At 41.2% G+C, this 18,282-nt stretch overlaps 2 protein-coding genes across 6 annotated transcripts; one reads left to right on the top strand and one right to left on the bottom strand.

Annotated features, from left to right (window-relative positions):
• Nucleotides 1–556: 556 nt before the first annotated feature.
• Nucleotides 557–18,069, bottom strand: LOC307028120 (uncharacterized protein). 2 transcript variants are annotated; one of them, XM_079662911.1, is made up of 6 exons: nucleotides 14,032–18,069; nucleotides 3,345–3,424; nucleotides 2,761–3,137; nucleotides 2,260–2,329; nucleotides 1,336–1,498; nucleotides 557–886 (listed from the first exon to the last, which is right to left on the bottom strand). In XM_079662911.1, exons 1-6 carry the CDS (start codon nucleotides 14,037–14,039, stop codon nucleotides 772–774), a joined length of 813 nt encoding a protein of 270 aa, XP_079519037.1. In that variant the 5' UTR covers nucleotides 14,040–18,069; the 3' UTR covers nucleotides 557–771. The 2 variants fall into 2 exon arrangements, with proteins under 2 accessions (XP_079519037.1, XP_079519036.1); XM_079662910.1 differs by lacking the exon at nucleotides 14,032–18,069 and adding an exon at nucleotides 3,862–7,883.
• On the top strand, nucleotides 7,985–11,483 carry LOC307028119 (52 kDa repressor of the inhibitor of the protein kinase-like). Of its 4 annotated transcripts, XM_079662909.1 has the most exons (4): nucleotides 7,985–8,290; nucleotides 8,380–8,487; nucleotides 8,763–8,810; nucleotides 9,040–11,483. In XM_079662909.1, exon 4 carries the CDS (start codon nucleotides 9,787–9,789, stop codon nucleotides 11,311–11,313), a length of 1,527 nt encoding a protein of 508 aa, XP_079519035.1. In that variant the 5' UTR covers nucleotides 7,985–8,290; nucleotides 8,380–8,487; nucleotides 8,763–8,810; nucleotides 9,040–9,786; the 3' UTR covers nucleotides 11,314–11,483. The 4 variants fall into 4 exon arrangements, with proteins under 4 accessions (XP_079519035.1, XP_079519033.1, XP_079519034.1 ...); XM_079662907.1 differs by having other exon boundaries at nucleotides 7,985–8,487; XM_079662908.1 differs by having other exon boundaries at nucleotides 8,380–11,483.
• Nucleotides 18,070–18,282: the final 213 nt, after the last annotated feature.

Raw genomic sequence — 18,282 nt, 5'->3', positions numbered from 1 at the left:
TTCTTGACCTCTCACAGGTGACTAAGATAACACGTGAGGCCACATTGACTACACTGTAAAAATATCCACTGTGAATTCACAATAATTACCTGGCAACTTGTTGCATGACTTTCACAGTAAGGTTCACAGCAATTTACTGTGAATGTCTTCACAGCAATGTATTGTAATTTCACATCCATGATATTACAATGCATTGTTGTAAAGGTACAACTGTATACTTTAACTTCACAGCTTCAATTACTGTGATATTACAGTATGTTACTGGGGAATTACATCATTTTGTTGTACATGCATTACAACAAGGGCCTGTACTTTTACATTTCTATTGTGAAAGTAATGCAGGAGTAGCCAGTAATTTACTGTGAATTTACAATGATACATGTGCATAACTGTAAGCCCCAACTCCAGTACTTCCTGGAGGAAGCTCATACAATGGTTTCCTGTCCAAGTTTAACAGGAAACCAAAGTGTGAGCTTCCTCCTGGAAGTACTGGAGCTGCACTACAAAAATGCACGTAATCTTATTGTACAATTAAAAACAACACCAAACGCACAAATGAGGTAAAATCAATGGAAGCCCACTGGCATATTTATTGACAAAATAAACAACAGTGTAAACAACAGAGTAAACAAACAGGAACATGAACTAGTTCACCTCAACTATCCATAAAAAACAGATTAACCCTTAACGGATCCTTTTAAACAAATAATCCCTCGCAGGTGAACTGACCGTAATGCTTCCCACTGGACTTGTCCCCGCACACCATGCAGTCTATGCAGACCATTCTAAGTCTATCAGCTTCCGGGGAAGGGTGCTCACGTGAGGGTTAATGGAGCTTCGCTTCTTTGCCTTGGAGCCTTTCTCCAGGTTGATGCCCAAGAAGCACCTGTTAATAAGCAAAGATAAGTTTCAGTTTTAATTAGACTCATGTATTGCAGGCAGCATTTATCAAGGTGTTCACCTGTGTCTTTTCCCACACCGACTGTTACTAGTCCAAACCTGTTGGATCATCCTCTCACAATAACATTATTTGTAGCCTAGCAGAGTGCCTCAGGTACCTCTAACATAAGGTTTACTTACTTATCCGAATTTTGAAGCCATACTATAAATGTGAATTAAACCATTATGTCAATTTTTTAACAAGATAGCCCAGCAACATCAAGTGATGGTGTGGTCCCAATTCGCATAATTGGTTCCAGGCTTCATACTCAAAGCATTTAATCTACTTTGTGGCCTCTGTAGAAAGGCATAGACTTAATAGCCAGATAGTGAAACACAACTTTGCATGATAAGTATTACTGATGACATTGATCATGTGTTTGAGTGTTACAATACCTTTGGATGAACTCCAGTGTGCATGATCCAACGGGATATTCGAGGTTGAAGACATAGTAGCTGCTGAATAAAAAAGCTAACCCATGCAAAAAAAATGGGTGTGGGCCCATTACCACTTGTCCCTCGATGGATAGCATCCACCCAGAAGGCTTCATTGTGTCACCTGAAAGAAACAGATACCCCGTCATGCGTTATTGTGGATAGGTACATTCCTAGAATCAATCAAAACAAAAATAATACTTGAGCTAGAGATGTCAATACCAGATCCGAGTAACATTCATGATTGGCCAAGGACCAAAAAGCAGGAAAATATACAGTGCAGAGCATGCAAGGACATTACACAGAACCCTCCACTTCAGGTGGACAGCACTTTTCTACTCCACCATCAGTGAGGTAGGCTACTTAACAGTCACTGTAAAAGCATCAAAGGTCCCTGTGCAGATAGGAGAATCTGGCTGAACGACAAAGCAACTCCCTAGCCCTCCTCCCTCTGCCTTTATGGCTAGACGGTTTAACCTCATTCCTCTATGGGTAGATGGTTACGAGCCCAGCTGGAACGAGAACATGTCAACTCGTCAGACCCCTGAATAATTGAAACAGGCTAGAGATTTTAACTAACACGAATCGCTGAAACATGTGGCGTCAGAGTATCGTAAGTGTCGTTTCACAGACTGGACTTGAATGGAGTGCAGGACAGATGGAAGGCCTTCAGTCAGATTCTCCCCTCGATGCAAAGGAACACTTAAGCTCTTTAGAGTAACCATTCAGTATCCTATCCCTCATTGATGGTGGAGCAGAACAGGGATGTCCTAAGTGAAATTATATAATAAGAATAAAAGCAGCAGTGAAGTCTAGCCATTCAGGTCAGAAAAGCAGGAAATCCTGTATAAACAGGAAAAATCCCATCCCTGAACATTACATTACCTTGAATGATCAAGCAGGGGGTGCTTGGGAGTGCTGCAGTATTCACTACATCAGCAGCAGTGGAACAGGTCTGTAACAAAGTAACACACAATATCATAGATTTAACATTATGCAAGGATGAAGATCGTTCATTGGTCAGAGATAAATCAGAACATAATAAATGGTCTAATAATAATTACTTGCATTTATATAGCGCTTTTCAAGACACCCAAAGCGCTTACAAATGGACGTCCGCAAACCAATGTGCAGCCCCCGCCTGGGTGATGCTAAGGCAACAGCTAATCCGCGCACTACAGCTCAACACAGATCAGCTCGGCCCATTTGGGGCAACTTGGGGGTTAAGTGTCTTGCTCAAGGATACTTCCGACATGCGGAAAGTCAGAGCCAGGATTCGAACCACCAACCCTACGGTCGATGAAAGACCAGCTCTACCAACTGAGCTTCAGTCGCCCCTAATGTAATCACTCGTTTAGCATTTTAAATAAATTAAAAATAACGTACATCAACTTCGAGCATCAGTTTCTCCGTAGGCTCCTTTAAGTAGACCATAAGGAGCTGGAGGATGCAGGCAGCCTTCTCCGAACCCTCTGGATCATAGCTGGTCAGAACTTCCCTGATCTTCGGGTTGTCCAGTTTCTGGCAGAAATGCAGGATGGTCTGTCCTCTCTGACCCAGGGCCTCTTGGAGCTTCTGAAGTATGTTGACGTCCGTCAGGAGGCCAAAGTGGGAGAAAAGCCCTCTCTGAGAAAAGAGAAAAGGCCATTCCTCTTTGACCTCCAACATCGCTGGAGCAGGCATTCTGTTGAGGTACCTCCGCAGGATGACGTAGGTCCTCACCATCAGAGGTTCTGCTCTCTCTGCCCCAGCCATCCCTTCCTCTGTGTACAGACATACAAATACATGTTTGAGAGTAACCAAGTAACAACAATTAAATTCAATGTCCCCACCTCTGGGAAATGTTTTGTGTCAAACCTTTAATTTCATGCTCTCATCATTATTCATTCTGAATATTAAGGTGGCCTTTTTGCTTAATGTGGGATGTTTATTTAGGTGTCAATTCACCAAAAATAAAGTAGATTGCATACCTGAGTAGATGTTCCGCAGATCCCTTTTCCAATCCTCGGTCTCCCCCTCTGGTAAGTCTGCTGGGCACCACCTCACACACCTAGGGATAGGAATCATAGGTTAAAATCAATACTATTGGGGCCGATCATTTGGACTGGTTTTGGAGTGGGAACATTTCAATTATCATGGACACAGTTACACTGACGGCGATTATACAAAATCTACACACATCATTTAAACATTCAATTCAAATAACCTAAGTTAGTCTAGCATGGCAGTGCCCCTTTAACCCCTAATTGCTCCCAACGGGTCTAGTCAGTGCCTTGCATGGTTGCTGATCGCCATTAGTGTGTGAGTGTGAATGGAGAGGGCGCTGTATGTTCGCCGCTTCTCAGTGTGAGAATGAGAAAACCATCGTAAAGCACTGGGTGTCCTTAAAAGAGCTATGTAAAAGCAAGGAATTATTATTACTGTAACTTCAAAACCTTCAACGTACAATAATTGCAATATCTATATTTTGTCCACCCCTACACATACCCGTATTGGTCGACAGGACCTTTCGTCAGTCTGGACTCTCCTGCCACTTCAGTGTTCCTTCTTCCCTCTCGGCTTCGTCGGCGTCGAGCCAGAGTGTTGTTCCTAGTTTTATATTCCACTCTAGTTTTAACTTGTTGGAGAAGAGAGGGGCATCCATCTCCACCAACTTCACCTCGCCTGCTAATGTCAGCAAAGCTTTTTGGGTGGCTCCTCATCATGTTCATCATCATGTTCACCACCAGCAGCTTCTGAAGATGACTGAATGGGTTCTGGCAATGACTCTGTAGTAATAGACTTGTCTAGTACCAAGTCATCTAAAACTGAATCCTCTGCACACCTATGTTTCCTGTTAATATGTGAAGCAAAAGTCATCACGTTTGTGAACCTGCAATCACAACCTCTAAATGGGCATCTAGTTTCCATTCCTCCCCTTACGTGTGTCTTCAAATGCTTAATAAGAGAGGCTAAAGTGTCACACTTAAATGCACAAGCCTCAAGCACACATTTCAAGGATGTGTCAGGTGGTAGAGCTGATATGTCAGGCGGTATAGGCCGAGCAGCTTGCAGGTAGTACTTATGCAGCCTATATACAGTATATATATGCGATTTCAGTGCTCAGGGTTCTTACACCTTTTCCAAAGTCAAATTCAAGCACTTTTCAAGCATTTTCAAGGTGCATTCTCAAGCTTTTCAAGCATCTTACAGCTGTTGTAAATTACATATTTATATACACATACTCAAATGATTATTTCCCTACCTCACATTAAATCAAATTATCTTTATGCTATAAACAACCAAATGTGTGTTTCGTTATAGCATTCTATATGAGGATGAAAAATTAAAGAAAAGAAAACTAAGTTTAATATTTCAAAATGAGTGACTCATCTGTACGTAGACTGGGCCTCCCATATAACCTGGCTGAGCCAATATAAAACAATCAGCCAAATAACTTTTCAATACATTATTGATTACTATTTTTTAGATACTTTTAGGTTGGCAGTAAACACAAGTCAGAGGTAAATGGTGTACTTTTCCTCCTCTACATGTATTTAATACCTTCAGTTACTTCACAGATGTGGATGAATGATGTGAAATATAATAAAGTGTTAAATCAGACTTTAGTTCCACCTGGAGTAAATCCACAAGCTACCCTGCAGTATACAAAGTCATTCAAACTAGCTGCACCTTTACCAGCTTTGAGAACACTTTCATGATCAATCATTATAAAACATATCATATCTATTATTCTGAAATGGACCAATCTGCACAATGACTACTTCTACTGTCGCTACTTTCACTAGATTTTGATGAGAATACTTTTCTACTTTCACTTGAGGAACATTTTGAATGCAGGGCTTTTACTGTAACAGAGTATTCCTACACTCTGGTACTTCTACTTTTACTCAAGTACAACATCTGAGTACTTCTACTTTTACTCAAGTACCAGATCTGAGTACTTCTACTTTCACTACAAGATCTGAGTACTTGTACTTTTACTCAAGTACAATATCTGAGCACTTATTCCACCTCTGGTAGCGTATTAGCCTGAATTGTAGCCACAAAATCACGCAGAGCTAAATAAAAATAGACTTACAATGGTAACAAGTGGAAAATAATATCTACAAATGTGTACAATGATTTGTAGGTAATTTTGACTACTCAAGACACCTGACTTATACACAGGGCCGGCCCAACCCATTAAGCGACATAAGCGGCCGCTTAGGGCCCCGCAGCCACTGAGGGGCCCCCTAGCAACAAAAAAAAAAAAATTTTTTTTTTTTTTTTTTTATCTCAGTACACCGTTGCTCTACTCTAAAGTCGCATCTAAAACGCGATCTGATCTAGCTGTGTATATTTTGTTATTTTTGATTGTTATATTCAATCCAGTGTTCGAAATGGGGGGGAGCCAAGGGGGAGCTTGGCTCCCCCGAAGAGGGAGGGAGCTCCCCTGAAGGCCGACTTTGAGATAAATAGGGGGAGCTGCATATTTGTGTCACACAGATTAGAAATGTTGAGTTTCTGTAAATAAAAGTTCTTGAAATAAATAATAGTCATTGTTCATTACAGTTTCTGAATATTTGTTTTATATTTGTGAATATTTCTGGGTGTTGCCATCTGTACGTGGCGGCGCTGCATTCTTTACGCTACTTACGTTGCTATGGTTACGGCGGCGATGCCGGCGGCGTATTTGAAATGTTCATAAAAAATATGGCGAAACGAAATCAGCCAAGCCTCGCAGCTTTTGGATTCACAAGCAAAGAAGCGAAGGATTCTAAAAATGACAACGTGAACGGAACAACTTTTAGCTAGCCGGCTGTAAGCGGCATTAGGGTCGCGTTTGACAGCTCCACACCGAGGGAGAGGCTTGCCGATGCGGAGCCTGAAGAGGCTTCAACAACGGCCACAGCCGCCGGCGCCACCTGCACTAGCAAACCTGACGATGCCCATGACCTGCCTTTTAACTGGACACAGAAAAGATGGAGTGAGTGGAATGAAAGCTATCCATGGCTTTTCATTCCACTCACTCCATCTTTTCTGATGAATGTGGATATGAGATTTGCAAAGAGGCAAAAAGTATATTGATCTCTCTGCCGCTCGCAGAAAAATCCACCGGAGTGCACCTTTCACAAGAAAGGATTCAGGGAAAAGTCAGCAGTGATTAAAAGAATAACCTGCGGAAAAAGATTTATAATCACCATAAGGGCCAGGCAAACGAAAAAGCGATCGAGATTTCGGAGAGGAGAAAAAAAGATGTCCTACCAAACAAGCTATTGGCGATCAATGTTGACCTAATGCAGGAAACATATAGATCTTTCAGGTCTGCCTATATGATTAGCAATAAAATAAATAAATAGGGCTCCCCCGAAAGCAAATGGGTAATTCGAACACTGATTCAATCTCATTAGCTACAGGCATTTGAAGCTTGTAAAGGGAGGATGACAGCTCTCACTCGCCACTCTGCTGTTCCGCAGCGCCGCTTCCCCTCCCTCCGCTGAAATGATGAATGTAAGGTGTATAGTAATCATAGATAACACGGCAGGGTCCGTTACAGTTTGTTTTCATCTGATTTCAAATAAACAAAGTATTGGCTTTCAGAATATTAAACTTGTTTCGGCAAATTCAGATGATAAATACAACTTTGAAGCTTGTAATGGCATAATTAAAAGCGGAGAACGGAGTAACTTGACGTCACAGCAGGCATAACAACAGCCGGTGTTTCTCGAGTGTTTTCCCAGAATACACACAAATGCAAAAATACACAAACACACACACACACACACACACACACACACACACACACACACACACACACACACACACACACACACTCGCGGGCTTCCCCCAGACCAGTAATCCAAACGAAAATATCTTCCCTCCGTACTATTTTGATAATTTGCTCCGCTAATAATCAATCAGATCGATCCAGAGAAGAGGAAACTTTGAAGGCCTTTTTTTCTCAAAATGATGACTCTGTAACAGTCATTATATAATGTGACATATTTTGCTTAATATTTGGAGTACAAAAACAATCGTCGTGGCGTAGGTGTTACTCTCATCTATCTCAGATAGAAGATATGATTGGAGACGACCAGCCAATCAGAATTGACCTTCTCGAGTTCTCCGATTGGTTGGTTTTGTGGCACATTTGTAACGCTGTGACAACTTGAGCGAGCAGGCAGGCAAAGCTGAGCGCTCAACTGTGGTGCCTTCAGTTTGCATGATGTCTGGCAAAAAAAGGACATACGCCTCTGGTGATCAAAAACGAAAAAATAGAAAACATAATGAAGAAAAAAGGCAAGACAATAAAGGTATGTAACTTCATATTATGGCTCTGTCTCCTGTCCTGTGTCCCACTAACAATAGTTGGATAACTTGGATTTGGGAGTATTCTAACTTACTTACTACTACTACTTACTTTCTAGCTAACGTTACAGCTAGCTAACTAGCTAAGTTATCATTATTATCTCAGCCTTTCTGTAGAATAATGCGATGCTATTAACGTTACTGATTAATTTACTTTAGAAAAGTTTAGCTCAGGCAGCAAGTGACACTCGTAGCTAATGTTAGCTAGGTATATGTGCTTGTTTCATATTTTGACCAAGTAAACCAATTTCCCCTGGGATTAATAAAGTACTATCTATCTATCTATCTATCTATCTATCTATCTATCTATCTATCTATCTATCTATCTATCGAACTATCCAAACATCATTGTGTGGGTTCTAAGTTCATGTAAATGCAAGTATTCATTGGCTGAATATTGAATTAGCTATATAAAGCTAGTATGTTCCATTTGATGTTCCATTTCAAGTCTGTTTCCATAAAGCTTAACTCTGTAACATACTCTCCTCAGGAGCACTTCTGAAGTACTTTGGAAGCCCACAGCAGGTGCCAGCACACACCACAACGTCCACTGAGGACACTGTTGGTGAGTTCAAATGGGCCCAAAGTGAGAGCTTTCTGAATTTGGAATATTAAGTCATTACATTACGAATCATATATTTCTTTATTCCATAGCAGGTCAATCAACCTCCACTGCTGCTGTTGGTGAATGTGAAACCACAAGGTCAGCTGTTGGCACCAGTGACTCCGATGTCATCCAAGAAACCGCCTCAGACAATGCTGGTAAATGATGTGTTAAGTGTATAGATTAAGCCCATAGAGCTAGCTACAATTGCCATTTGTCGAAGTTCTATTGAGCAAGCTCGCTGTTCATTGCTTATAATAAATATCTGTGATGCATGGGGCAGGAGTTTGATGATACCTGTTTTTAAGGACTGATTCTGGATCAGCACTTTGGAGCTATCTCAAAAGCAGCGCCATAGTGGTGAAAAGACAGCTGATCTAGAGACAGTCCTATAGTCATATATTAAACAATGATATACTTCTTTATTCCATAGCAGTTCCATCAACTTCCATCACTGAAGAAACCACCTCTGACAATGCTGGTAAGTTTAGGCCTACATCAAAGAGACCTTAACTTTGTTTGTCAAGAAAAGCAAAGCACTATGTCCAATCAATCATGGTATTATTATTATTATTATTATTATTATTATTATGAATATTATTATTACTATTGTGTTCAATCATTCAACTGTGTTGTTCATTGCCAGGAACATCAACTTGTAAACATGTCAAGTAACAAAAACTTATTTTTTAAAATTAATTTCCCTATAGGTATTTCTGTACCCATTGAAGTTGAGAGCAGTACCATTACGCCTACTACACCTACCTCTGTAACTTCTACTCCTTTTCTCTCTGGTTCACCAATGGATCCAACTGGGTGGCCATCAGTACTTAACGATCACGTACGTACAGATCTGGTGATTAGGGGGCCAGTACAGGTGGACAGAGATTTTGTATTCCCGAAAACACCAAACAACAGAAGCGTTCATTATCATTACATGTTTAGAACACTTGTAAATGGTGAGAAAGTTAAGCGAAGCTGGTTAATATACTCCAAGAACAATGATTCAGTCTACTGCTTTTGCTGCAAGTTGTTTTCCAAGAAATCATTAAAGCTCATAACAGAGGGACAACAGGACTGGGTGAATATTGGCGCATTACTGAAGCTACACGACAACAGCCCAGATCATGTGAAAAGTGTGTTGACTTGGAAGGAACTAGAGCTCCGTCTTAGAAAAGGGAAGACAATAGACAAAACAGAGTTGTACCTCCTGGAGGCAGAGAAGAAGAGGTGGAGAGGTGCTCATTCGGTTGGTTTCCATCATCCAATCTCTAGCAGAGAGGAACCTGGGACTTAGAGGGACTGTTGACACCCTGCATAACCACAACAACGGGAATTTCCTCAAAGAAGTTGAGCTAATTGCCAAGTTTGACCCTGTTCTGAAAGAACACATCAGACGCATTGACAGTGGAGGAAATTACACTACATACTTGGGTAAAACAATCCAAAATGAACTCATGTCCTGTATCAGTGACACAATACTTGCAGCAATGGTGGCTGAAATCAAAGAGTCCAAGTATTTTGCCATCATTTTGGATTGCACCCCAGACGTCAGCCACCAGGAGCAGATGACTGTTGTGATTCGAACAGTGAGTGTGAAGAAAAGGACTGAGATCAGGGAGCACTTTCTGGGGTTCATCATAGCCCCTGCATCCACAGGGCTTGGTTTGTCTACACTCATTTTGAACAGGCTGGAGGAGCTGAAGATCCCCTTTGAGGACTGCAGAGGACAATCCTATGACAATGGTGCAAACATGAAGGGCAGAAATAAAGGGGTGCAGGCCAGGCTGTTGGAGAAGAATCCTCGAGCTCTGTATGTTCCTTGTGCAGCCCACACACTGAATTTGATGGTGGCGGATTCAGCCAAAGGATCAATAGATGCTACTTGCTTCTTTGGTAATGTTCAGAAGCTGTACACCTTGTTTTCAGGTTCTCCCCAGAGGTGGACCATCCTGAAAAAACATGTGGACATCACTCTCAAGTCCTGGAGTGAGACGCGGTGGGAGAGCAGAGTGAATAGCATCGAGCCGTTGCGCTACCAAACGGATAAGGTCAGGGAGGCTTTGCTAGAGGTGAGGGAAAACGCAAATGATCTCATGGTCAGAATTGAGGCCCAATCCCTGGCAGAAGAAATTGGATCATTTAGATTCCAAATCTGCGCTGTTGTCTGGTATGATATTCTGTCAAAGATCAATACAGTTAGCAAGCTCCTTCAGTCTGTCAACATGCAGCTGGATGTTGCGGTCAGTCTCTTAGACAAAACCAAAGCATCGCTGGTAACCTACAGGGCCACTGGGTTCACAGATGCTCAGGCCACAGCAAAAGAGCTCTGTGGAAATATGAATGTTGAGGCAGTGCTGAAAGAAAAGAGGCTGCGGAGCAAAAAGAGGCATTTTGCCTACGAGGCAGCTGACGAGGCAGTGGCTGATGCCATGACGAGACTGGAAACAGGATTCTTTAATGTTGTGGTGGACTGTGGCATCCAGTCTTTGGAGGACAGATTCAAGTCCCTGGGGGAAGTAAGAGACAAGTTTGGAGTGCTTCACAACTTCCATAATCTGGATGATGAGTCACTTACAGACCAATGTGCCCTGCTGGGAAAAACATTGACCTGTGGCGAAGAGGCAGACGTTGACTGGAGAGAGCTAGCCATGGAGATGCAAAGCCTTCCAGAGCTTCCCAAAGAAGATATGACCACATTGGAGATGCTCACCTTCTTAAATGAAAACGAGCTGTGTGAGATCTATCCAAATCTTTGGATAGCGCTGAGAATAGCCTGTACCCTTCCAGTGACAGTGGCGTCCGCAGAGAGATGCTTCTCGAAGCTCAAACTGATAAAAACATACTTGAGGTCCTCCATGGCCCAGGATCGCCTGAGTGGAATGGCAATAATCAGCATAAACCACCAGATTGGCAGCCAGATCTCCTATGATCAGGTCATCAATGACTTTGCCTCCAGGAAAGCAAGAAGAGAACAATTCTGACTGTACGTACGAGAGGAACATTTGTATTTGCATTTGTTTTTTTACATTTCATTTCATTGTTAAGCAGTTTGTTTTGCACATATTATTTAATCCTTTAAAGGTATTTTTGGATCTATTTATATATTCTATTTAGTGTTGAGTGTTTTTTATTAAAAATATCTATCTTTGAACAGTGATGGTCACTTTGTCAGTCTTTTTATTCTGTACTGTCAGTTCATCAGTGCTATCTGATATGACTACTTTATTCAAGTTTATGTTCATTTGTCAGAGTACTTTTGATCCCCTAAAATGGGGGATCAAATGTAATATTGGACAAATTAACATACACTTCAACAAAGTAGTCATATTTAATACTTGGTCACAGTATGCACTTTAACCTCATAGTCCTTGTTTAATTTCAAATCTAATGTGCTGGAGTACAGACTCAGAGCCACAACAACAAAACATATGTCACTGAGGACTGAGGAGTTTCTATATTTCTGTTCACTTAGTTTATATAGTCATTAGTTATAGCCTAGGTAGTTATTTGTAGTCAATTTAAAGACTGTGCTGCTCTTCTCAGGTCCCACTTTAGTGTTTACATGCTTATTTGTACAATATGTGTGCTCATACTAACATCATAAGACAAAAGTTGGTTCCGTGTTGTGTGTAGTGAGAACGCGCTAGAGTGAGGGGGGCCCCCAAACAAAATCTTGCTTAGGGCCCCCAAAAGTCTAGGGCCGGCCCTGCTTATACATATTCAAAGGAAGACTGTGTTCATTCTACAATTACATGGGATTAACACTAGCACCGCCATCGGGTCAATTTCACCCACAGCTGTTTTTTTTATTGTATGTAACTTTTTTTCAATAAAATATTAAAGTCTCCCAGTCCGCGACTTTTCCTGAAAGTGTGTTATGTAGCACCCTCTGTTGTTAAAAAATTTCAATATGAAGTCAGATTGAAGAAATCGCCCAAAAAATTGCCATTTATACCTATTTCCGCCAGCGGGAATATTGACCCCACCCCTTTTCACGCTATTGATTTCGTGTGTAAACCATAGGTGTAAACCTATGGTGTAAACATAAACATGACGTGTTGCTATAGCAACACCCTTTGTCTCCTGCGGTTCCTTATAGATTGAGAGATAGATTGAGAGAGAGGGAGAGAGAGAGAGAGAGATATAAAGATAGATATAGATAGATAGATAGATATTGATAGTGACAGTCTGTAGTGAAGGAGCGCGCTGCGCAGCAAACAGCTGTTTGCTTTTCACCCAACAACGAAAACCGCCTCATGAAACGCTATGTTTTAGTGTTAATAAATGAAACAATTTAAGAAAATTGCTTGTCAAAATAACAATACCACAGGACCATTTTTTTTTTAAGCAATATTTTTTTAGTGGCCCTAGCGGGCAAATTGAAATTACGTTATGCTGGCCGGGGTGTCTAAATAGTGCTTCCGGGACAGCGGGCCATTTATAATGTCGAGCCCTGTATATCATATGAAAAGCTGAGAGTCCACAGATTATATTGGTATACGTTTCATCCCTGTGCGATCAAAAGAATATTAAACTTTTTTCGGCAAATTCAGATGATAAATACAACTTTGAAGCTTGTAAAGGCATAATTACAAGCGGAGAACGGAGTAATTTAACGTCACAGCAAGCGTAACAACAGCCGGTGTTTCTTGTGAGTGTTTCCCCGGTACACAAACACAATACACACAAACGCAAAAATACACAAACACACACACACTCGCGAGCTTCCCCCAGACCAGTAATACAAACTAAAATGTGTCTTCGGGTCAATGTGACTGATTTCGATAGAGCAAGTCACATTTGGTTTAGGCACGAAACATACTACCAGTAGAAATACATTGCTTTTAAAATCGTTCTGTGTCGAATCAATAGATTATATTTTGTGACTATAACACAAAATGCCGTGAGTGCTTCATCCTCTGAACACCACACGATGGCGACTGTAACGCACATAACATAGGTACGCTCCTCTGAAATGATTGTCCCCTGCAATTATTATCCCTCATTCAGCTTGCTAACGTTAGCTTAAACAAACGTAACATGCAACGTTAGCCTAATCTAAAATGCTCTACTACGGCGTACCTTTCATGTGGCTCGTCAGCGCCGACTCTCCCCTCGTTATTTTTTGCAAACTTTGCAGGAGGCTACTCGTGGGCTTGACCCTCGTCTTATCCATGGCTTGTATTTGTCTTCTGCTATCCAACGCTCGTTGAAACTGCAACCTCCTGGCATACTGTCATCTATCACTTATCAGAATGCCCAGGTCACACACCTAACAAAAACACTTGCAGGTCGCGCGCATAGCGCGGGAAGGCCGGAGCGGAGCTATTTTATGTAAAAGCGAAGCAATTAAACTGGCTCCGACTCCTTTATTTTCTTTTAATCTAAAAAGCGAAGTAAAGCATTTACATTTTCAAGCACCATTCCCAAAATTCAAGCACTTTCCCAACCTTGAAAACACCACGTCAAATTTCAAGCATTTTCAAGGATTTCAAGCACCCGTACGAACCCTGAGTGCTGTGTGTTGTGTTTTTTCTGTACCTCCGTGAGCAGTCAGGCACCCCACACTGATAGTGAAAATTGGGGGCATTACTGTGCAGCTTTGTGTGCTGAACAAAGTTATGCACCTTCTCAGACACATGCTGACATCCAATATATTTACATTGGAACATTGTTGTGCGTGGTAACTAGTTACCTACCCAAACATAATTCAATCTGCCTGACAATGAACAGGACGGTTAGCCTGGCTGCCTGACACTGAAGAGGATGGTTAGCCTGGCTGCCTGACACTGAAGAGGATGGTTAGCAAAAATACAATACAATCTGATCAATGATGACATGTATAGCCGCATGTCATCATTTCAGTGCTGGTTGTCTTGGTGATGCCCAGCAAACAATGTGGGCTTCGTGAATAATTGGACAGCCTTCTGGGGAAAACCTGGTCTGATTAAGAGAGACGGCATTCATCCTACTTTGGAAGGTGCAAATCTCATTTCGGCAAACATTTCAGGGCTCTGTGGACTTAATCCATGACAAACTGGAGTTGAGACCAGGAGGCAGAGTCGCAGTCTTACACGCTTCTCTGCGCTCTCTCCTAGGCAGTCATCCATAGGAATCCCGACCCCAATAGAATACCCAATATTAACGGTGTGTGTGTCTGCCCAAGGACAATTTAAGGTAAAACCTAATAGAGGTGTCATACATAATAACCTAATAAAAGTAAATGTAACAACTACTACAGTGCAACAAAACAGGAAGATTAAATGTGGTCTCTTAAACATAAGATCTCTAGCATCTAAAGCAATACTGGTAAATGATTTAATATCAGATTATAATATTGATATATGCTGTCTCACTGAAACTTGGTTGAGACATGAAGAATATGTCAGCATAAATGAGGCCACTCCACCCAGCCATATCAATACTCATATTGCCCGAGGCACGGGCCGAGGAGGTGGAGTTGCAGCAATCTTTGACTCAAGTTTACTTATCAATACTAAACAAAAATTAAATTATACCTCCTTTGAAAGCCTCATTTTCAGTCTTACGCATCCGACCTGGAAAACTTTGCAGCCAATCTTATTTGTTACAGTGTACCGTGCACCAGGTCCTTATTCAGAATTCTTATCAGAATTCTCTGAGTTTTGATCCGCTTTGGTACTTAAAACAGATAAAGTAATTATCGTAGGTGACTTTAATATTCATGTTGACGATGATAAAAAATAGCCTTACTGTTGCATTTAACTCTATATTAGATTCTGTTTGTTTCTGTCAGAGTGTAAATAAACCAACCCACTGCTATAATCACACTCTTGACCTTGTTCTGACTTATGGTATTGAAATTGAGCAACTATTAGTCGAACCGCATAATCCTGCTTTATCCGACCATTTCTTAGTAACTTTTGAAGTACTGTTACTAGACTACAAAGCATTAGCCAAAAGCTCCTGCAGCAGAAACCTATCTGTTAGTGCTATAGCCAAATTTAAGGAAGAGATTCCACCAATACTTAACTCGATAGCATGTCTGCATGTAGGGGAGGAAACTTATACAAAATGTACACCACCCCAAATTGATCATGTTGTTGATAGTGCTACAGATGCGCTGCGAATAAAATTAGACTCTGTTGCTCGTTTGAAAAAGAAGAAAATAAAACAACATAGATTAGCTCCATGGCATAATGCCGAAACCCGCAAAATAAAGCAAAAGTCGAGACAACTTGAAAGGATATGGCGTTCCACTAAACTTGAAGAATCTCGTTTAATTTGGCATATTACTCTCAATGAATATAAGAAAGCACTGCGTAAAGCGAGAGCAGCCTACTACTCTTCATTAATAGATGAGAATAAGAATAATGCAAGATTTCTTTTCAGCACTGTAGCCAGGCTGACAGAGAGCCACAGCTCGACTGAGCCTTCTATTCCCATAGCACTCAGTAGTAATGATTTTATGTGCTTTTTTAACGATAAAATTGTTACTCTTAGAAACAAAATCAATGACCTCTTGCCTTTGACCAGTATAGTGTTATCAACAGCTCCCGGAAACGTAAGTTCTAATATTACACTAGATAGTAAACTAGAATGCTTTTCAGCCATAAACCTTGAACAATTAAATTCAATGATTCTCTCTTCTAAACCATCAACGTGTATCTTAGACCCGATTCCAACTAAGCTGTTAAAAGAAGTTTTCCCATTAATTAGCACTTCTTTATTAAATATTATGAATATGTCTTTATTATCAGGCTATGTTCCACAATCATTCAAAGTAGCAGTGATAAAACCGCTTCTTAAAAAGCACAACCTCGATCCAGAGGTTTTAGCCAACTATAGACCTATTTCTAATCTTCCGTTCCTCTCAAAAATTCTTGAGAAAGCAGTCGCAAAACAGCTGTGTGATTACTTAAAAAACTATGATTTATTTGAAGATTTTCAGTCTGGCTTTAGTACACAACATAGCACAGAGACAGCTCTGGTTAAAGTCACAAATGACATTCTAATAGCCTCTGACAAGGGACTTGTCTCTATTCTTGTCTTGCTCGATCTTAGTGCTGCATTTGATACTATCGACCATGATATCCTATTGCAAAGACTAGAGCACTTAGTTGGCATACAGGGAACTGCTTTAGGCTGGTTTAGGTCCTATCTATCTGAACGCTCTCAGTTTGTACATGTCAACGATGAATCTTCCATGCAAACCAAAGTTAGCCATGGAGTGCCACAGGGCTCAGTGCTTGGACCTATTTTGTTCACCCTATATATGCTTCCGTTAGGCAATATTATAAGGAATCATTCTGTAAACTTTCATTGTTATGCGGATGATACTCAACTATATTTATCAATCAAGCCTGATGAAATTAATCATCTAAATAAAATTCAAGACTGCCTCAAGGACTTAAAAACGTGGATGACCTTACATTTGTTGATGTTAAACACGACCAAAACTGAAGTTATTGTACTTGGCCCGAAGAATCTACGAAACAAATTATCTAAAGATATATTAACTATGGATGGCATTAATTTGGCCTCCAGTGAGACTGTAAGGAATCTTGGTGTTATATTTGATCAGGATTTATCCTTTAACACCCACATAAAAACAATTTCAAGGACCGCCTACTTCCATCTACGTAACATTGCAAAAATCAGGCATATCTTGCCTCAAAACGATGCAGAGCAACTAGTCCATGCATTTGTTACTTCAAGGCTGGATTATTGTAACTCCTTATTATCAGGGTGTACCAAGAAGTCAGTCAAGTCGCTTCAGCTGATTCAAAATGCTGCAGCTCGTGTACTAACCAGAGTTAGGAAAAGGGACCACATTACTCCTGTTCTGGCTGCCTTACACTGGCTCCCTATAGAACACAGGATAGAATTTAAAATTCTTCTTCTCGCCTACAAAGCCCTTAATGGGCAGGCGCCATCTTACCTTAAAGAACTCATTATACCCTATTGTCCTACTAGGGCATTGCGTTCCAATAATGCAGGGTTGTTGGTTGTTCCTAGAGTCTCTAAAAGTACAATGGGAGCCAGAGCCTTTTCTTATCAAGCTCCACTTTTGTGGAATCAGCTTCCAGTTTGTGTTTGGACGGCAGACACCCTATCCGTTTTTAAGAGTGCGCTTAAGACCTTCCTTTTTGATAAAGCTTATAGTTAGGGCTGATTAGATTCAGCCCCTAGTTTTGCTGATATAGGCTTAGTTTGTCGGGGGACATCTTACTTCTTCCTTCTCTCTGTCTATACCTGTGTACTCTCATGTTCCGATTAACCCAGCTTCCCCAAATTTCTTTCTTTTTGGTGTCTATATACGCCGGGATCCGGAGTCATGGATGATCCTGCGGTCCTGTGTCATGGATTGCGAGTCCTGGATCTTTAGTCGTGGCTGTGGTCCTGGATCATAAGTCCTGGATGGATATCCTCGTTGATTCATCTTATTATTATACACACATGCATTTCCAAACATTTGGACTACCTATGTTGCAAATGTATTATCTTTTCAATTTATACACGGCATCTATTGCACGTCTGTCCGTCCTGGGAGAGGGACCCCTCCTCTGTTGCTCTCCCTGAGGTTTCCCTTTAAACTGTGGGGTTTTCTCTGGAAGTTTTTCCTTGTACGATGTGAGGGTCTAAGGACAGAGGGTGTCGTATTGTCATACTGATATTCTGTACAAACTGTGAAGTCCACTGAGACAAATGTAACATTTGTGATATTGGGCTATATAAATAAACATTGATTGATTGATTGATTGATTGATTAGCCTGGCTGCCTGACACTGAAGAGGATGGTTAGCCTGGCTGCCTGACACTGAAGAGGATGGTTAGCCTGGCTGCTTGACACTGAAGAGGATGGTTAGCCTGGCTGCCTGACACTGAAGAGGATGGTTAGCCTGGCTGCTTGACACTGAAGAGGATGGTTAGCCTGGCTGCTTGACACTGAAGAGGATGGTTGGCCTCTC

Source organism: Notothenia rossii (genome assembly GCF_949606895.1).
Source record: "Notothenia rossii genome assembly, chromosome: 2".
Taxonomy (NCBI): Eukaryota; Metazoa; Chordata; class Actinopteri; order Perciformes; family Nototheniidae; genus Notothenia; species Notothenia rossii.
The sequence above is the reverse complement of the archived record's forward strand: the minus strand, read 5'-3'. Positions and strand labels throughout refer to the sequence as shown.